The sequence below is a fragment of the Brachyistius frenatus genome, unplaced genomic scaffold (assembly GCF_029030835.1).
Source record: "Brachyistius frenatus isolate BFR_SWC_R1_liver_20210118 unplaced genomic scaffold, ASM2903083v1 Contig_60, whole genome shotgun sequence".
NCBI lineage: Eukaryota > Metazoa > Chordata > Actinopteri > Embiotocidae > Brachyistius > Brachyistius frenatus.
This window is the reverse complement of record NW_027210659.1, coordinates 1,271,330-1,292,882: the sequence shown is the minus strand read 5'-3', so window position 1 is coordinate 1,292,882 and position 21,553 is coordinate 1,271,330. Positions and strand designations below refer to the sequence as shown.

Sequence of the window (21,553 nt, the reverse complement as noted above, 5' to 3'; positions counted from 1 at the left end):
TGTATTACAGTATTCAAGTTATTTTTTTTAACAAGATTTAGTGTGTTTTTATCATCTTCCAACTTGCTGTATTTTGAGTCAGTACATTACAGAATCGTGTAGATGGGCACACAAAAACCTTGCATACCCTTCACCTACCAACTACCTAGTGGACGGCATGGTGAAAGTAGGCTATGTGTGCTTGTCTTATGTCTTTTAATATCTACGGGATAGAAATAAAAAATGATGGCTGCTTTTGGAAATAGTTTTAGATGGGTATGACAAATAACCATCATTGAGTTTGTTGTTCCTTCTGCTGAACTTGTGAGTGCTGATAAGCAGCCTTGGTAAAAGCAGCACAATTCCATACATGAAACTGTTGAAGGTGTTGTTGTTTTTTTCAAATCACCATTATGCGGCACTTAAATTATTCACAAAATTGTTTGAAAGGTGTGTGGTCACGTTTTTTTTGTTGTTGTGGTTACATGTTGGTTGACATTGCGTCCTGTTGGTAAAAGCCTTCGCCTGAACTCCTGTTCGATGATAACAAGGGATATTTTCCACTGAGCAGTGCAACATCTTTGTAGTAGCCGTGACATGTGAGCGCTGATAAGACTATTAATAATTTGGTTGCCTGGTGAAGCTAAAGCTGCTCATTCTCTCGCTCCCAGTACTCACATTAACTTGGGACGACGGGCGACGACGGCAGATATCATTTGTGGGTTCGTTATTTCTTTTCAAGCGTCTCAAATTGACATTTGTACTTGTGGCTTAACTGCATGGGCCAATTTGTTTGCGGTTTTTTTAACTGACACGAACATGAAAAGACGAGACAAAGCTGAACAAACAGGTTATTCTTTTAAAGAAAAGGAGAAAGATTTGAAGAGATGAGTGCAGTGAAATCAACTGCATGCCATTTGGGATTGGAGTTCAGCAGAGCGTAACTAAACATTTTCCCACCCTTATTCCTCCTTTTTTCTTTTTTTTTTTCTCTTCCCTGCCACTATTCCCCTTATAAACGCTGAGTTTAACATCAATGCAGCGGCCTTCGCATTTACGTCAAAGGATTAACTGCCGTAGACTGCCGGTCTCCTCCGGCACTCTTTAACCCACTAGCTACAAATAGGCCTTGAAACAAAACCATGTACTTAAACCACTAAAACAGTCATGGTCACTGTATGTATGTGTGTGTGTGTGTGTGTGAGAATGAGAATGAGTGTGCTTGTGACATGCTGACATTTTAAAGGAGGTTTCTGTATTGTTTTAATTGGACCTTAGCCAGCTGCCGACAAAGAGTGCTTCCACGCCTTCAATATTTACGGTAGCTCATCTGTTTGGACACATTACTACACACGAGAGCTAAAGGACTTGTAGGTGCATTTTGTATATTTAGTGTGTACCAAGGTATTATCAGATTTATGAGATCAGAAGAGCTATTCTTTTTTCATTGTGGATGTCTTGTTCCATCCTGGTGATTTGAGAATAGAGCCTGACCAATAATGGATTTTTTTTTTTTTTTAAGGACTTTACTGATAATAATGTTTTAGAGTTGAAAAAAAAAAAATCAAGATTAATTGGCCTTTATTTGCCTTCTAAGGCCCCGTCCAATGAAACTACATGGTGTGTTTTATTTGCTAGTAAACATAAAAGCAAAAAAAAAAAAAAGACATCAACACAACGGCTGAGCATTTCCTCTTTGGAACTGCAGTGTACCGGTGACGGTCTCAAAAACGTCAGCTATTTCAGACAGCCAGGGTTTCATACTTCACATACCTAAGAAACAAATCCCATCAATTTGCGGGGGGGGGGGGGCTTTCCAAATTACCGAGCTACCAGCTCAAGGTGCGGGCATATGTTGGAGTGTTGGGTGAAGAAGGGCGGGGTGGGGGAGATTTAAGCACACTCAATGAAGGTTAAAGTAAAGTTACATCTAAGCCATTTTCAGGCATTGAGGGATTCTTTTTTCTTGAGTAAACTTGAATGTAATTTTCATAACCATAGAAGAGGGTTTTAATTAAAAAACAGAAAAGGGAAATGAATGATTAAAGAATTGTAACAAATTGTGCTTTGTGCAACATTTTACTGCTGTAAACTGAACTCAAAATCAGGGCTCCGACTAAGGATTATTTTCATTATTACTGAATCTGCCAAAATGTAGGTGTTTGAAGTATGAAATGTCAAAAAAAAACACAAGACAATGTTTGTTTTGTCTGGCCAACAGTCCAAAACTAAAAAAACTGATTCTGTAAATCCTCTCATTTGATAACCTTGTTCAGCTTTAAGGCTTGATTCAGCAATAGTTTTAGCGGGTTAACCAGTAAGAACCCAATGTTTTAATAAATGTCACTATTATTTGTTTTTTTACAGCTCTTCTTAAGAACTGATAAATAAAGTAATAAAAACGAATAAATCCACTCTGGCGGTAAGAACAAATATCGCATGGACGCAAATGCCATCAGCTGTGAGTACCTGGTTGGATTTTCCTGGCCGGCCCACCCTTCACTTCATGTCATGCCTTCTTTCCCAACGTTTCCGGTCTGCGATGTCTGACATGTTTATCCAGGTGTTTGTACCCCTTCGTGCTGTCGGTCCAAATAATGCCCGACACATGTGTCTCTAATGAAAAATACATGTGGAAGAGGAGACGCATATCGCTTTACTTCTGCCAGCTTCCGCGGGTGTTGACGAAAGATAAGCAAGCATTATCATCCTGCGTTTATCCAGTTCTTAAACTCTGGACCAGTGACGAGGATAACAGCCACCCTTTGAGATAAAGCTCCAAGAAGGATTCAATAGTACTCTACCTGCCCTGAAATGATGAGGGTTTGTGTTTTCTTTTCATTGCTGAATTGGATTTGAAATGAAATGTCCTTGATTTTGACTCGGTGCTTGACTTTGTGGTAAGAGTGTAAGATTGTTGGAGAGGACAAATCAACGGGGGGACGGTGAAGACAGACAGTCCAAGCTGGCTGCTGCTATTTCAGGTTTCTTTTCTTTTACACAGCCTTTTTTCTTTTAAACTACCTTTTGGTATTTCTTTCTTTCTTTCCAGTGATTCATGACGTTCTTTTTTTCTCTCTCTCTTATCCACAGTCTGCTGCACTCCTGAGGAGTCTGCTGCTCACTTCAGGCATCTCTTATCCTCCACTCGCTGTTCCTCCTCCTCCAACTCCCTCTCAGCTCCCAGGTAGAACCGGCGGGCATCACTCGGCGCCCTCTGAGCCTCGAGGCAGGCAGACTGAATCAGGTGCTTTACGCATCAGCTGTCATTAGGGGGCTTCTTAGGAAAAAGTGAGTATTTCATGACAAAAATGAATGGCTCTGTTTATTCAGCTCAGCTTTCCATGCAGACCTGTAAGGTGCACCGAAATGAATCACTGCTCTGTGTGTCAAGAGTGGGAACGTTACAGTTGGCCCTGTGTGTACATACATTTTTTGTAATTGTGGTGTGTGTGTGTGTCTGTTAAGCGCCAAGGAAAACCTATCACTAAATCCCAGTTCCACAGTTGGCCAAGAACAGGCAGCACCTTTGGTTGGCCTTTTTTTTTTTTTTTTTTTTTTATAAATATCTTTGCACTGATGACAGCCATGGCTAGAGGCATTATGTATTCAGGTTTTCCATCTATCCGGGCATCCTTCTGCCCCGTTCTTGTGAACGTGAGGGAATTTCTTCAAATTTGCCCCATGTACTCACTTGGACAAACTTATTTGATTTTGGTGGTCAAAGGTGAAGGTCACTGTGACCTCATGTTTGGTCCAATCCGTCCATCCCAACTCTCTTGAACATGATATCTCATGAACACTTTTAGGGAATTTTTCTTCAAATTTGGCAGAAAAACATTTACTTGGAACTCAAGAATGAACTGATTAGAATTAGGAGGTCAAGGTTCACTGTGACCTCGTGTCCATCCCAATATGGTTAGCTTGATATCTCAGGAATGCCTTGAAGGAATTTCTTCATATATGGCACAAACATAATTGGTGACAACAAATCTTGAGTGTTCACCTGGACACCGTGGTGATTTTATAGATCTTCTGTGATGTCAGGGTAAAGATGCACGTGAAGCATCCACGTTTTAGAATTTGTAGCTTCTTTGTCGCACCATTCATATCCGAAGCATTGTGTACTCTCATGGATATAAATTTCTCTTCTATCAGAATCCCTTTTATTGGCGAAGCATATTAAGACATCCAAATTTTTGTTGTTGTTATTTGTTTATTTTATATAATGTTACTTATATTGTGTATTGTCGAGGGCTGGATACCAAATTGGTTTGGTCATATCCAGCACAGAAAAGTGCCTTGTCATTCGGTACCAAATTTTGATAGCTGTATCACATTCACACCAACATCTTTTTGTATTAAAATGTACAAATCTTGCATTGTGTACACGGAAAGAGCCCAAGTAGATAGAATAACTTAATTTCAACTTATGAGGCTTAAATCTAATATTAGAACACTTTGTTTGATTTTTTTTTTTTTTATTCAAACACATTTTAGGCTGTACACCTGTCTGAGATGGATGCACTGCTGTAACTGGAGGCTTCTCTGTGTGCAGGCTGCAAGCAAGTGTCTACTGATGGCGTTTAAGGGACATTGGCAAATTGTATTGTGTAGTAATAGCTTGCTTGGAAGGCATTTAAAAGTCATCTGTTGATTTTATTGTCTCCTTATACTTGCAGGTGTTAAAGGGGGATGTGTTAAATGCATGAAAACTAAAGACTTGTACTGTAATGTGTAATGTAATTCTGAATGAATGTGGCAGGACTCCAAATTGTACCTAAAGTTGGCTGTGTAAGGTCTGAACAGAAATGGTGCTAAAACAGTCCCCCAGGTGGGAGTATGCCCAAGTGGAGCATGTAAAGAATTACATCATTCACTCCTAAATGTTCCCGGTATGCAAACTGTAAGGGGTCAAGCATGTGGTCTTACATGCGGTTTACATGTTCAGGGGTAATCGGGGGTTCAGCAATATTTTGTAAAGTCAAAATTGGTATCAGCCCCAAAAATTCAGTATCGGATCAGTTGGTTACTGAAAAGTATGGTAGTGACAATGGATGTTTAAAAAAATAATTAACAAAAAGAACTGCATAGAAATGGTTTCTTAAAAAGTAGGGAAGACTGTTCAAACCAGGTAAAATGGACTTCTTTAAAGTAGTTTTGTAAGTTTTGATTTCAATTAATTGTGTTATTCTTGCCCCCCCCCCCCCCCCCCCCCCCCATGTGTCAACATCCTCCATTTACTGAAGAAGCCATGCTCATCTGGTCCCCTCATGGGCGTACCACTATGACCATCCCCCGCCTCCACTCCCAGCCGGTGTTCGTCCTGGCCCTGGCTGTGCTGCTCTGCTCCACGGGCCACGTGATGGGTCAGGGGGAGAGTCAGATACAGTCACCCGCCCAGGTGCTTCAGGACTTGCTGGCCCGCTTCGGGGAGAACAGCACCATCACTGTGCCTCAGCTGCGTTCTCTCTTAACCGTCCTCAGCCAGGATCAAAGCGAAGGTGGCGGCGACGGCAATGGCAGCAAAGTGACGGAGACACCAGCACCCACGCCTCCCAAATCCAACAGCTCCAAGGTGCAAAACAAAAACACCCTTGTTCCCTGTGTTAGTATTTTAAATTGGTATTGTGCTCTATTATGGTTTGTTTAACACATTTAACCTACACACATGTAGCAACCACCTTTTGGTTTTACCTTTTTATAAAGTTAGGCTTTTAAATGCTTTTGACTACTAAGTGTCAGTTAGGGAAGGTGATGTAAAAAAAAAAAAAAAAAAAAAAAAAGACTTACTGTGGACCTCAGGCTTCACACTGATGCACCGCAAATATTCTCCTAATATTGTTTCTGGTATCTGCTTCTGTAGCGTGTCACATATTACAATAGAACATACAATAGGGTGTGGAGATTTTAAGAACCGCCACCAAAAAAATGATTCAATGAAAGCTAAGTAGGTTATAACATCTGATGTTGTAAATTATGCACTTGATATATTCTAAAGTACAAACTGTAAATTTGTTGAGCCCTTTTGACATGATGTGTTATTTTTTGAGTCTGGGAAGGGATCTTTGTTGACTGCTATGTTCAGTCTAATCATGTCCGGGTGGGATCCAGTTTTATTAATTTTGCGTCTCAGAACAGTGTATCAAAATGAGCTTATACTTGAGTGGATCAGAATTTACTCACTTGATCATAATCCTCGTGGGAGTAAAACATGCCTTTTTGGCAGCAACATCATGCACCACTGTTGGCAATTGCTGGCACTCCCTCCGTACGAGGTGCTATTTTAAAATCTTCAGAAATGGCACCTATAACAACCAGAAACTGGACCTGATTGAAATCTGGCCCTCCACCCATTTCAAAATGGTCCCCTTGTGCAGCAATACACCGCTCCCAGCGTTCCCACCACACTTGGAACACACTCCCTTGAAATTACGTTCTTTAAGCGTCAAGCACCGTCTGTGATTTGTGCTGGATCTCCTCCATAGTGTCAAAATAGCAACACATTTTGTCTGAATTTCATTTTGGGGAACAGAAAGAAGTCACAGGGAGTAAAAAAAAATCTGGCGAATAGGAGTCGTAGGGACTGACAATTGTGTTGTTCCCGGCACTTTGTCATGTTGGAGAAACCAAATTGCGATTGTGGCACAGTTCTGGTCAACTGCGCCAAATGTTTTCTTTTAGACATCTCAGAACGTCTTAGTAGAATTTAGGGGGAAATAATTTATGTTGCGCAACCCTACGGATGTCAGAGAAAAGAACCAGTGTGCTCTTTGTTGCGCTTCTGACCTGACATGCCCCGCTTCGGTCTTGGACAGTTACAATTCTAACCCTCTTGAAACACAAGTGCTACTCAAAATACAGTGGGTATGGAAAGTATTCAGACCCCTTTAAATTTTTCACTCTTTGTTTCATTGCAGCCATTTGCTAAAATCAAAAAAGTTCATTTTATTTCTCATTAATGTACACTCAGCACCCCATCTTGACAGAAAAAAACAGAAATGTAGAAATTTGTGCAAATTTATTAAAAAAGAAAAACTGAAATATCACATGGTCATAAGTATTCAGACCCTTTGCTCAGTATTGAGTAGAAGCACCCTTTTGAGCTCGTACAGCCATGAGTCTTCTTGGGAATGATGCAACAAGCTTTTCACACCTGGATTTGGGGATCCTCTGCCATTCTTCCTTGCAGATCCTCTCCAGTTCCGTCAGGTTGGATGGTGAACGTTGGTGGACAGCCATTTTCAGGTCTCTCCAGAGATGCTCCATTGGGTTTAGGTCAGGGCTCTGGCTGGGCCAGTCAAGAATGGTCACAGAGTTGTTCCGAAGCCACTCCTTTGTTATTTTAGCTGTGTGCTTTGGGTCATTGTCTTGTTGGAAGGTGAACCTTCGGCCCAGTCTGAGGTCCAGAGCACTCTGGAAGAGGTTTTCTTCCAGGATATCTCTGTACTTGGCTGCATTCATCTTTCCTTCAATTGCAACCAGTCGTCCTGTCCCTGCAGCTGAAAAACACCCCCATAGCATGATGCTGCCACCACCATGTTTCACTGTTGGGATTGTATTGGGCAGGTGATGAGCAGTGCCTGGTTTTCTCCACACATACCGCTTAGAATTAACGCCAAAAAGTTCAATCTTGGTCTCATCAGACCAGAGAATCTTATTTCTCATGGTCTGGGAGTCCTTCATGTGTTTTTTGGCAAACTCTATGCAGGCTTTCATATGTCTTGCACTGAGGAGAGGCTTCCGTCGGGCCACTCTGCCATAAAGCCCCGACTGGTGGAGGGCTGCAGTGATAGTTGACTTTGTGGAACTTTCTCCCATCTCCCTACTGCATCTCTGGAGCTCAGCCACAGTGATCTTTGGGTTCTTCTTTACCTCTCTCACCAAGGCTCTTCTCCCACGATTGCTCAGTTTGGCTGGACGGCCAGGTCTGGGAAGAGTTCTGGTCGTCCCAAACTTCTTCCATTTAAGGATTATGGAGGCCACTGTGCTCTTAGGAACCTTGAGTGCTGCAGAAATTATGTTGTAACCTTGGCCAGATCTGTGCCTTGCCACAATTCTGTCTCTGAGCTCCTTGGACAGTTCCTTCGACCTCATGATTCTCATTTGCTCTGACATACACTGTGAGCTGTAAGGTCTTATATAGACAGGTGTGTGCCTTTCCTAATCAAGTCCAATCAGTTTAATTAAACACAGCTGGACTCCAATGAAGGAGTAGAACCATCTCAAGGAGGATCAGAAGAAATGGACAGCATGTGAGTTAAATATGAGTGTCACAGCAAAGGGTCTGAATACTTATGACCATGTGATATTTCAGTTTTTCTTTTTTAATAAATTTGCACAAATTTCTACATTTCTGTTTTTTTCTGTCAAGATGGGGTGCTGAGTGTACATTAATGAGAAATAAAATGAACTTTTTTGATTTTAGCAAATGGCTGCAATGAAACAAAGAGTGAAAAATTTAAAGGGGTCTGAATACTTTCCATACCCACTGTATCTCGGCCATCTTGACACAGACACAGAGACACTACATTTGATGTGCCCTTTTGCTCAAGATTTCCAGGTTGAAATCCCGATGCTTGCACCAGTAGTCACAACAATGCGAGTAATACAGCTGCTGATGGTGATCACACCTCTCACTTTTGAGCTGTCTGGACTTTTTGCATTTTCTATGCATTTGTTTCAAAAACAGTAGAGTCAAAAATGGTGGATAGCTGGGTCTCTATTTCACGGCTAAAGTGGCATTCTTCTGACTGCTTGGTGTTGACTTGATTGAGACTATTTATGGGAAATATTTACTCTGTAAAGGCGTTGCTGTTGTTACAAACGTCAGCTTCAGTGTCCAATGTAATATTTTATCACCCTGGCCCATTTGGCCCATAGGATCTCAGTGTTTTCCACCGATTGAGAAATGACTTGCGGTAGTGGGTAGTGTGCCGTGGGACTGATGTGCATCCAGAGACTCCTGCAGTTCAAAGAGGGACAATGGAACAGAAGACGCTATGATTTACCGATGTTCCAAAAATGCCTCGCATGTTGGGTATCGCTATCTAGGCAGCTACATGCAGAGAAAGGGTCTGGACACCATGTCAGCACAATTTAGACGGGTATGTGTTTCAAAATAATAGTTTGAAAAATGTGAAATAAAGCGCTGCAATATAATGCTTACTCAAGGTGAAATCAAGTGGTTTCATCTACCTGGTCGTTCCGCTGAAGTGCAGCCAGACTGAGGTTTGCTCCTTCAATCTGTGTTGATATGTTTCATTGCACTGAAACCCCTTCAATGAAGTGCGAACAAATTGTAAAAAGAAAACATACCATAGAAACTGTTTTCCATCTATGAGTGTTGTTGCTTCAAAACCCCTCTTTCTTTCTCAAAATGTATTCATCTTCCCCACATGTGTTTCAGCGTATCATGATACATTTCATTGGTCATGTATGTTAAAAACGAGTGGGCAGGTGACTGGCCAACGATAGGTACACTATGGCAGTAGAGGAGTAAACCAATCTTTAGTCCTGTCTGGAAGAAGCAGGAGGTTCCTGTGCCACATTGCCGAAATGTTTTGCATATTTCCCATACTTAGTGTCGAAGATGGTTGGCTCACGTACTGATCTGCTTTTGAATAGATTTGCTCTGAGTAATGGTGGCAAAGCTATAAACACTTCTGAGAAATGAAATTGGACAGGAGGTTAGGGTCCCGTGTAGCTCAGCGGTTGGATGTTGGAATTGCTGCCTTAATCTGTGTAAATATGAGATTAGGAACCAGCCATGTTCACTTTTTTTGCCATTAACACTAGTTGTGCTTTAACAAACTCAAATTTATCAGATCCACTTCAAACTTGGTCTGTGCAATCTTAAAACCTTTGTGATGCATATTAAAAGTTTTCTTTTCATTAAACGATCCACCTTAAATTGGGTCAGAAAAAGTCTTAAGACCTCGATGATGCCACACATAGTGCTACTTAAAGACACAAGAACCTGTTTTTGCCTGAATACTTAATAAAGCTAATTTGCACCCAAACAACATAGAAGTGAGTGGTGTTAAAATTGAAAGCACACTGACTCGTCACTTATTACATTACATCTCTGCTAATTCACTCACAGTAAGATGGCAACATATCTCGTCCAATGGGTGACTGATAAGTATGTTTCCATTTCCAGTGCCTGCCTGCAGAAACACTGGCTATTTACAGTATGAGTGAGCAGTCACGGTTGGATGGGCCGGGTCTACAGGAGCTGTGCCCCACCATGCTGCAGCAGCTGGATGCTGGCACCTGTAGGGTACAAAAAGGGGAGGAGCCGAGCAGCGACACCTACCCAAGGCCGTCAGACGCCGAAGGTGAGCACTGACTAGTTACCCCTGGTTTTATTGGCTATTTGTCTTTATCTAAAGGTATAGTACTTTTCAAAGTTCCTGTGATTAGTTGAAATTTATATTTTAATATAAATTGCTCAATCTGTTGTCATTCGCAAGAAAGAGTTCTCGTCTAGATTTAAATTTTTACATTTCTGTACTTCGTACTGTCTGTTTTGTTAAGCTTTACCAGCTCCTGGAGATGTCATGATATTTTACAGCTTCTTTATCTTCCCATTGTGTTCTTGCTGTATGGGTTTATGTGTATTATTTTACAATGAGTACATTTTTGTTTATGACTAACTCCCAAGTTTTCTCTGTTCCCATATGGTTACCTCATTTTCAGTTCAAATAATACCAGTGAGGCTATACATATTTTTTTTTTAAATTCTTTTATCAAAATCATAGCTCCAAAAGGGTGTTTTGTTGCCTGAAGCTAGTATCACAATGTATCCAAAGGAGACACAAGCCAAAATAAACAGGCACAGTTGGCGAAAGCTCAGTTTGCATTTCTCAATTGGGCGTTAAAACCCAACACACCCTTTGGAATCAAAAATCCTGCTCGAGTCAGCGTATTCACTTTGTAGCATAGATATCATCTAGGTGAAGACAGTCCAGACAGGAGAGCTCTTCTCTCTTCAGCTGCTGAGCCACTGTAACTCTATACCGACCGCTGACTGTACACCCACGTCAGCAGGACGTCCTTTCGAGCCCTGAAAGTCAATTGGACATGTGCGTTCAATCTGAAGTTCTTCGAAATGTGGCGTTTCATTGCAGACTATCGTTTACAATTACTTTGACTTTTGTTGAAGTGAATCTAAAGTAGCTATGGAGTACGTAGCTGGTAATAAAGCCAGCTAATAGTAGACTTTAAGTTTTTGTTAACTTTTGTGATGTTTTTGCCCTCAAGGGTTGAAGTGGCACTTATGTTTGAAAGCAGCACATCTTCCGTAATGTTCATAGCACATTAGCTTATATTAACAGAAAAATAAGAACTCGCTTCAAGCATGAGATGACTTTGGTTATCAATCTTATTCCTCTTTTTAAACTAAGTAGTGCAGTGCCCGTTCAAAATAGCCTGTTTGGCAGTTTGATTGCCTCGGCTGTGGTTTTGCTGTTTAGCTTTCTTGAGAACAGCTAAAATAAACAATGTCACAGGTGAACCCTGTGCTTCCTTGGGTTCTGAGCAATACAGCTACTATGACATAGTTGGGTCCGCTAGCAATATTAGATTGTATGTACTTGAATAGGGTGATGTTATTCTCTGGAGCAGTCAGGCTAGCTGCATCCAGAATATGTGGGGTAACCCTAAAATGGAAGATGCAAACAGGAGTCCTTATCCAGGCGTGGCCATAAAAGTTAAGGTGACCCTTTGGCATGTTCACAACTCCATCTGCAAAAGATTTGAGATGTGAATCAACCAAAACAAACTTCATATGGGGAAAGAGAAATCAAACATTGTGTTACTATTTAATTCAATCCAATCCAATTCAATTCAATCGGGGAAGTAGATCTGGGCAAAGAGTAGTGTATGATCCTGCTCTGGAGGGGCATCTGCAACATAATGATGAACCTCACCCTGTATGAGCACTCAAGGATTAAAGCCAGGATTGGCTATCTCACAAACACGATATTTTCCATTGCTAGTACATTGTTATGTATTGATTAAGGAGACGGTCCCTAATAGCGTCTGGAAGCTGTGGTGGGATTGAACCAGGCTTGAGATTTGTGGAGTCGTACGCAAGGTCAATCCTACCTGAGTTGCAGCAGAATAGTTTCGCCGGGTGTGCATCTCAAGTCTCCGTCGCAGTTCCCTGTTCTCATGACGGTATCGCGCACTGCGTAGCTTGCGAGGTGTATCTCGCATCTCCACATGGATGCAGCGCGGCTCGCCAGGCTGTCTCAGCTGCACGTGGACGGCGCTTTGCGTTCGCACATCTGCTTCGACTTGGCCAAGGCTATTTTTGGGCATGGTACAGTTAGCATCAGTGGTCTGCAGAAAATAATTGGATGTCACAGTCAGTTGTCATTCTGATATCAAGCACACTGCTGAACACATTCCACAATAAAGATGAAACTGCCTCAAAAAGTACTACTATTACTATTTGAGTATATCCCAGGAGATCCAATAGCGCCCGGCAGAACCAGTTATTGCAAAATTATTATTATAAACATAGTACATAACAGTCAGTTGTGATTCAGACAGCAGGTCAAACAGGCCGACATCCGATTTGAGTTTAGTTTGACAATCGTTTGGATTCACACCCAATGATACAGATGTAAAAACACACTCGGAGCATGCATGATTAATTTGCATGCCAAAATATTTTCTCCAACTGTTGTTTTTGTCATGGGTACTTTCAGACGGTTATTATATAACCAAACCGATAACTGTGATCACAAAACCATGATATGTACCAAACTGCAAAAAATCGAACTGACCATCACAGGTCCTCTAACAGGAAAACAGACCAAATAGTTAAAAATGGATAAGAACAAAGCATTGGACTATACTGAAGTGGACTTCTAACAATCCTGGTCTGAAATCCTATTGAACATTGATGAAAAGATCATTCATCTTGGAGAAGGTTCCCCTCCAATCCTGAGACAGCTGGAGCAGTCTGATGAGGAAATGTTGAACAACCAACCCGCTAAAAGGGTCAGAGATCTCATCGAGCGCGTCAGAAATAGTTTCTTTGCCTTGATTGCCTTTTAAAGGTTGCGCAACTGAATATTAGGTCATTTTCATTTGTTTTATTATTAAAAAAAATTCCATTGAATCAAAAGTAAATTCAGATTTTTATTAAATATGGAGTAAACAATGAAGGAGTCAAATTATTTTTTGTCAGTTTCAAGGTATTTCCGAGAAAAACAACGACACTGGTGATACAACTTCAGTCACTAATCAACCAATAGGAATGCAACATGAAATGGCAACACTGATCAGCATAACACCACCATTGACTGTATATAAAAGTGGTCAGAAAAATGAGGCCAATGCAGAAGTACCTTAAGCTGCAATACCACCTAGAGCTACTAGAGGTTGGCTCTAAAAAGCCTCTGGCTCCACAGACCCCCATTGAACTAGTCTCATAAAATTCTAGGTCAATAAAATTTAACCACGAGTTATTTCAGTTTTGCTCGCTATAGTCGCTTCTTGTTATTAGTTTTCTGGCAGGTCATCTGAAAATATTCCTGTCAATAACTAGAAAATAAGCTTCAAAAAGCTGTGTTTTTCAATCTGTTTGATTGACAGGCCTGTGGAGCAGTCAGGTTACAACTAGCGGTGAGCGGGACGTAGCATCGCTGGGTTTCCAATCAGATCGAGTCAGATCCGCGACTCGCTCCCCCCCCAGCTCGCCCAAAAATTGGTCACTTCCGGCTCCAAACCGCCAGGGACTAACAAGATGGCGCCGGCCACAATCAAAACTTGAGGCTTCATAACGGCCGTTCACAAACCAGCGGTTGACGTCACGACATGAGCTATCAAATTTCTCTTTTGAACCTTGGTCAGGGCCTCAATGAAAAAAGAATTACTGAGATAAGGCACTCTTCTGAGCATCTTAACTATATTTACAAACAAGAGAGAGCCGAAATATATAAATTGACACGAAACAAAAATGAAATTGTACAGTTTCAACATCTCACACCTAAAAATCAAGTGTGTCGCTTTTACAGTGGATTTGTTGCTTTGAATTGCTCTAAAAAAATATATTTTATTTGCTTGCTTTACAGCCGATACAGTAAATGTTGTGAACTTTTCAGGTTGCGTAAGTTAACGATCACATTACAATTGTACTAAAAGATGTTTTTATGATCACCACGGTGCTTGAACTACATTTATAGATGCATTACTGTCCCTCTCCAAACTCCAGTGTGGGGTTTTTCTTTCTTGAGCGTGACAGTGATCAATGCCTTCTCCCTCACCGGAGTCTTCATTGTGCCCCTGATGAAGACGCGCTATATGAAGTTTGCGCTCACCTTTTTCATCGCTCTTTCCGTTGGCACTCTGTACTCCACTGCCATCCTGCAGCTCCTGCCAGAGGTTTGCTATGTATCCATACATACATCTTTACACCTTTTCCACATTCCAGAAACCTTTTGCTTCTTCAGAACACAAACACTTATAGTTGAAATCCTCATTAGTTTGATGTAGTACCACCTGGTTGTTTGAAAAGCTTGTGCACCATTGGTCAGAACTCCTGTCCTCTTCCTACCTTCCATTCTTGTCTGTATTCGTGGGGATCTTATAAACTTTGCAAAAAAAAAAAAAGCCTTTTAGTTTTGCGCTTCTCTCATTTCATCAACAATCATTTGGCGGTGTGTGTGTGTGTGTGTGTGTGTGTGTGTGTGTGTGTGTGTGTGTGTGTGTGTGTGTGTGTGTGTGTGTGTGTGTGTGTGTGTGTGTGTGTGTGTGTGTGTGTGTGTGTGTGTGCACTTGTCTGTGTCTTCACCTTTTTCTAGCATTGACATCTAGGCCAGCTCAGAGGCTGGATTATGGAGATAGTTCATCTTTCTCTTACTCATAAAACTTCCGTTTGTGTAAGACAGTCCTGGAAAAGGAGTACAGCACCCTTGGAGCATCCTTGAAATTGAAATGTGACCCAGTGTTAGCGGGTGCTCTTTCTGCTACTGTTAAAGGGCTATTTAAAGTTAATTTGCCTCCTTTGTGTCCGCTGTGACAGCCGGTGTTTACCCTGAGGCTACGACAGTGATACGGACACACCTGAGTGGACTGGGATAAAGTCTGTTTGTGTGTCTTTGTGCGTGAGATTTCGGGAAACTGTAATTTCAACTTGATTCCTTCCTCTCTCTCTCTCTCTCTCATCAAAAGAAAATGCATGGGGTTTTGAACACTGCTTCGAGGAACAACCAATTATTACCTTCAAATACAAATGAAAGGTGGTGTGACTTCTCTTTAATAGATAAGTAGCCTGTTGTCACTGCAAAAACTCGCATGTATCTTTTCCAGGTTGATTTAATGGAATTCTTTCTTCATTTCCAGGGTTGTAACTGGTTGGTGTTCTCAAATTTTGTTTTTTTGGTTCCCTACCCTGATGATGGATCTGATAATACCATTTCTGAACTAACAACCTCTTTTTTTCTTTTTTCTTTTTTCCTCACCTTCCCCCTTCTTTCCTGTCCGTTGATTAGTGTGGGGTTATGGGATCCTGTGTGTGACACTGATCTCTCTGTGTTCATTGGTTGGGGCGAGCGTGGTGCCCTTCATGAAGAAAACCTTTTACAAGCGACTGCTGCTCTACTTCATAGCCCTGGCCATTGGCACGCTCTACTCCAACGCCCTGTTTCAGCTCATCCCAGAGGTAGTGTTGATGCTGCTCCGACTCGCTTAGCTGCAGCTCCTACACAGTGCCTCAGCGCAGGGTTTTTGAATGTGTAGAAAGAGAACCGAATATTGATTTATTTTTTATGTTGTCAAAACCTCTGGAAAAGCATTGGAATACACACCATCGTTTTATCTCGATCACTGTGTTTAATGTCGTCATCGTTATCTCACATCATGTGATATTAATATCATAGTAAGTACGTGTAGTTATTGTTTAATATAACATTGAGCTAATGCGGTCTATTTTGCAATCAACCTGCCAAGTCACCATAAGTATAAAGTATATTGAGAAAAGTGCAAAATCTATAAGGCTAGAACAGTTAAATGTGTCATTAAATACAATATTTGGCATTGAATACAAAACCTATATTGAAAAGTGAAACATTTGCATTAGAAAAGTTTTAATTGCCACTGAAACAAATATTAGCACCGAAAGAACTAATCTTTTTTGCTTTTTAATGCCAAATCTTATTTACCATGCAAAACTTTAATGTCGCTGTTTTTGGCCCCATAAAAGTCTCCCCTGTAATTCCTAAAATTCTTTTCTCTGGAAATATGGGTTGCATTCAGAATGGACACTACATGTTTAATCAGTTTTATCCTAGACCAGAATTTACAAAGCACATTTACACAAGAAATTTTGTGTTGAATTTGGAAATCCAGTTTGTGTGTGCTTATGGCAACTGAGTTTAAATTATGATTTAGCAAAATTCAAGTTAAAATGTTTACATATAAAAGAAAACAAAAAAAAACAACAGATGACAATCAACTATTAGACAAATCAAAGTAAGAGGTAAGCTGAAAAAAAATGCAACAAATATATTGTGGAGGTGTTCAATGATTTGCAGTTTTGCCTGTAATATCACTATTAATTTGGACACTTCATTCAGGATGATTTTTCATCTTTTGTGGGAAGCTTTAGTTTGGTTTTAAAATGGTCTGACTGTGAAACTGTAGTTGCCAAATATACCAAACCCAGAATATAAAATTAGGACACTGAGTACATTACAATTTACTAAACGCTCATTTTTCCATTTCCATGTCCTGCGAAATCATTTTCCTTAAAAACACATCATATAATACAATACTGACACTGATTGATGTGAGCCAGAAATGATCAATTATAACTGCTATTCATAATCATCACAAGTTAACATCATCTTCTTCCTGCTTTGTAGGCCTTTGGTTTTGATCCAATGGTGGATTTCTACGTGTCCAAGTCTGCAGTAGTGTTTGCAGGCTTTTATCTCTTCTTCTTCACTGAAAAGGTCCTCAGGGTGCTTCTCAAGCAAAAAAACAAGGTGAGTTTTATCCCAAGGATGACACGTTGTTGACCTTATATTGTTTTAACATTAAGTACTGTTTGTTAGAAACCAGTCACAAATATCAAAATTGCCATTAAAAGGCCTAACAACCGTTGCATTTATAAATTAGTGAAGCAGGAGGCGAGCAACTGGTTCCAAAGAGGCTGAAAAAAATTGAGTTCAAATTTTGAATATGGCAGGGAGCAACAGACCCAACAGAGATGGCTGCAAAGAAGATACGTTTACATTGACCGCAGGGGCTAGACTACAGTCTAGAAATGAAGTGAATCAGCAGTCTCAACAAAACAGAACACTGTTAGCTCTCACAGAGCTGGTATTTATGGTAAAGTTGAACAGCTTGTATCCAAGGTCAACACACGGAGACAAAACCCCTCATAACAAACATAAAACCAGGGCTCAAAAGCAGAGCTGGATATAGTATCTTGACATTTGTGTAATTTTCTCTTTATCAAGAAGAGGTTTGATAACATTTTAGTCACGTTGTCAGTCCACAAGTTGGACAGATTATTATAGACAATAAGAACAACTATGGTTATGGTTTGGTTCAAGCAGATATGTTCGTGAGACACAATGAAATTTAAACTTTTTTTTTTTTTTTTTTTTTATCTGTTCATCGGTGGCAGGTTTTACTAGTTAGTCACGATGTCGCGGTTCAGTAACTGACACACCAGAGCAGGTTTGTTTTAGCTCCAAGTACATTCAGGCATTCCTTGTCACGTACACCGGTAATTTTCTATTGTACATACTGTTGTAAACTGAAAACAGTGACACTTGTCCTTAAGGGCCCTTCAGTGTGAAATTCATCTTTGCTTTACATTAGTGCTTTACATTTTCCATGGAAAAAGGGTTTGTCACAGTAAACCTGAAACTCTTGTTTGCCACGCTAGAATTATTTGTCTTTGAAGAATTAATCCAGTGAGGATTTTATACACGTCACCTAATTTCCACCTCGGGGCAAAAAGGCCTTTTTACCCTTGAGGTTGCCTTGCTAACTAACCAATTAATTATCAGAGTATCTTTGTGTGTGTTCATTGCCTATTGCTTTACTGAAATGGAAACCTTAGGTTCCTGTTCTCAAATGTTATTGTTAATTGAATATCTTAAGTTAGCAGCAGCACCAGAGGAGCAGCAGCCGGAGACCATTTTTCACTTATTTTTTTGTCATTTTACACATTATTTTATTCATGAAATTGTATCTGATGGATTAACTGATAGAGGTCATCATTGCGTGTACCTGTAACTTTATTCTACTTGTAAGGAATTCAGTGACATCAATAACCCCTGGACAAGCTTTGTTAACACTACCAAGTTCCATTTTTCACAAGTAAACTGCCTGTATGTGGTCAATTGTGTGTGTGTTCAAAATTCTCTGCTGTAAAAGGTTGTTTTTAGTGTGGCATGGGACTCTTACCCATTTGGCAAACATGACTTTTGAAAGGTACAGCACTGTTTGAACTTCAACTAATTAGCTAATTTATATCCTAAAAGCAGCATAACATTGGAAGTCCCTGGCATTAATGCAGCCTCTGAGGCCTTTCTAATTCCATTCACAAAAAGCAGCAGTGAGACATTTAGGGGACTGATTGTGGGACAGATGCTCCACCTTGTGGTCACTCTGTTTTGACCCATTAACTTTACTCAGCCTAATTAACACCTAAGCCTGTTGATCCAATTACAGATGCTCTTTGACCCACATTGGCACCTGTGTTGCTGCTGTCAGCTTCTATTTCTTTCAACGTAGAAAAAAGAGGCAAAGAAATTATAAAGAATTTCATATTTCTCAGCGTCTACTAAATTTTTTATATTTTGGAGGACAGCATACTTTTTTTTTTAGTGTCGTATCAAAGAAGAGAAAGTGTTCGCTGAGAGGCTGGAGCCCGGGTGTCCTTGAGTGATACACTTTTTCGTTCTGGTTCCAGAAAATGTTTGTACTACAACTGAGCCTTACCTGTGATGCAAGCCACTATCCTTGGAAACTTAAAAAAAAAAAAAAAAAAAAAAGTCATACAGAGTTAGTTACATGGGACTTGCAGACTTTGTTGGGATTTTTTGGGCAGTCTGACTAGAAGTAAATGGTCCCTTAAGAGGCTGAGCACAGGGTAAGAGTCTCTGAGGCAAGAAAGAAACTAAACTTGATCTGGGTCTAATATCAGTCTGATTGGACCATTTTATGTACATTTGTCTGCAGTATATATGCAGATTAGGGCAAAAACCATAGTGGAAACTGGTCACATTTATGCATAGAATCATATCTGGATTGCTTTGTAGCTGTCATTCAGCACTAGCACAGGGTGACCAAAAGGCACAAAAGCACACAAAAGGAACATCTTGATCTTTTAAGTCTACTTTCCCTCTCTGCTCTTCCACTCCATAATTTAAGGTTACTTCAATTACCTGTAATCAATTCATCCAAATCGGTTATTTATTGATCCTCATTTCGTTTTTTTCCCCTCTCGTCTCTCAGAGCCACGGCCACAGTCATTACCCCGGTGCAGATCACTACTCGACACCCAACAGTGATGCGGAGGAGGGGGAGAGGGAGAAACTGCAGCAGAATGGGGAAGCCAGCAGTCTGGCTCTGGGCAAGGTGGACGCAGGGGAGGGGGAGCTCATGCTGAGCCCTGCTCAGACACCACAGGTAGGATTAAAGGGGTGTGAACAGAGGAGGGCGAGGTCTTTGTGTATCTAATTGTTCCACTGATTGTGTTTTCGAATGAAAAATTGTCTTCTGTCCTACACTGGAATGCAAACAAATTGCCAAAAAGTTGATAATAGGTCTCTCAAAAGGACTTAACAAGTGTAAATGTACGTCAAGTGGATGGTTGTTTGGGAGAAAATTGGCATATTTCAAGGTCATTTATGACCACTTGGTGGTTGAGACCACTCCACGAAGTTCCAAGAAGAATATTTGGAAGATGATAAGAATAAATAGGATCTCATCACTCCTTCTGAAGTGATCACTTGGTAAAGATTTGATTTTAACGATGCACCTGGTAAATTCTTCCAAAGATAAGATATTTGAAATTCTGCGTTTTCAGCCTAATTATCAGATGAATTAAACCTCTTCCATGTTGCTGCTACATCCATATATGTTGACCTCAGAATGACATTTCTCACCGTTTCCTTCCAGGATTCCCAAAGTCCAGACAGCGGGGGGCGGGGCGGCGGCTGCTATTGGCTGAAGGGGACGACCTACTCCGACATCGGCACGCTGGCGTGGATGATCACGCTGAGTGACGGCTTGCACAACTTCATTGACGGCTTGGCAATCGGTGCCTCCTTCACCGCCTCCGTCTTCCAGGGCATCAGCACCTCCGTGGCCATCTTGTGTGAGGAGTTCCCCCACGAGCTGGGTGAGTCCGGACAGGATTTTAGAGCCGAATGGAAACATCTTTCTTCGTGTCTTGTCAGTAAAGGGGAAAAAAATAAAAAATTGGTCTTCTGAAAACATTTTTAAATCTAAACATTTGTTTTCTTTCCAAAATACAAACTACTTGAAATATTTGGAGCAGCACAAGTTGTTCAGACACATGATGCATGTTCTTCTTGTCTTTCTGCTCCCAGGAGACTTCGTCATTCTTCTGAACGCCGGCATGAGCATACAGCAGGCTTTGTTCTTTAACTTCCTGTCTGCCTGTTGCTGCTACCTGGGCATGGGTTTTGGCATCCTGGCGGGCAACAGCTTCTCCCCCAACTGGATCTTTGCTCTGGCTGGGGGAATGTTCCTCTACATCGCTCTGGCAGACATGGTCAGTATTTGTGAAAGAGGGGACAATGCAACACACAATGGGTTGGAAGATCATTAGAAGAGTTTCTTAAGGGTTTAAGAATTTCTTTATAAAAACGTCACACACATAGAGTGGAAGAGGGAATATGTATTTGAGAAAGCCCCCTTAAAAAAACAATTTTTCAAAATTGTGGATACACATACAATATGATGATGGTATTTGTTTGATTATATCAAGAAGAAAATAATTATCACTAACCACCAAAAGTCATTCACAAATACTTATTGCTAGCAGTCAATCCCACTTTTGAACATTTAAGCTCTATATTTATTCTGAGTTTGACAGAAATGTCAAATTTGTCATAAATGTAGCTTTTATGGTAATTCTCTTGGAGAAGTCTTTAGTAGTATTCCCAGAATCTCCACATTGTCAGGCATAGTACAGTACATCCATATTTCTTCACATACTTATGAAAGAGGAGTTATATTTATTGCATGTAACACAATGCATGTTTAACCATGTAAGTACATCGGTTTTCAAAAGAAGGTACCAAAGTAAAGAAATCAGAATAACTTACAACAGACTGATCAGACAGAGTGTTGTTCAAAACCAGGACAAGATATCCTGACTTGTTGTCCACAGTGACATCATCTGTGATAGGTTACCTGCCTGGTAAATGTCCACATCCTCTAAACACCACCCACACACTGTGTAACGACAGGCTTCTGGTAAAGATTTATAGACCTGAAAAAGACACATGACACGTGGCTCACCGGCTGTCGTGGGAGTGTCCCTTTTAGATTTGAAGCACAGTCTCGA

At 40.7% G+C, this 21,553-nt stretch overlaps 1 protein-coding gene across 2 annotated transcripts in view; it reads left to right on the top strand.

The window, feature by feature from the left end:
- The window catches only part of slc39a14 (solute carrier family 39 member 14), a 28,773-nt gene that overhangs the window by 3,839 nt on the left and 3,381 nt on the right, over positions 1-21,553 (top strand). Inside the window, exons 2-9 of one of the 2 annotated variants that reach the window (XM_069705953.1) lie at positions 3,073-3,270; positions 5,232-5,557; positions 10,142-10,319; positions 15,489-15,658; positions 16,860-16,982; positions 19,471-19,644; positions 20,137-20,359; positions 20,571-20,755. In XM_069705953.1, the coding sequence (XP_069562054.1) occupies positions 5,234-5,557; positions 10,142-10,319; positions 15,489-15,658; positions 16,860-16,982; positions 19,471-19,644; positions 20,137-20,359; positions 20,571-20,755 (1,377 nt within the window). In that variant the 5' untranslated portion in view covers positions 3,073-3,270; positions 5,232-5,233. Of the gene's footprint in view, positions 1-3,072; positions 3,271-5,228; positions 5,558-10,141; positions 10,320-15,488; positions 15,659-16,859; positions 16,983-19,470; positions 19,645-20,136; positions 20,360-20,570; positions 20,756-21,553 lie in introns of both variants that reach the window. The other variant, XM_069705952.1, reaches the window with a different exon arrangement.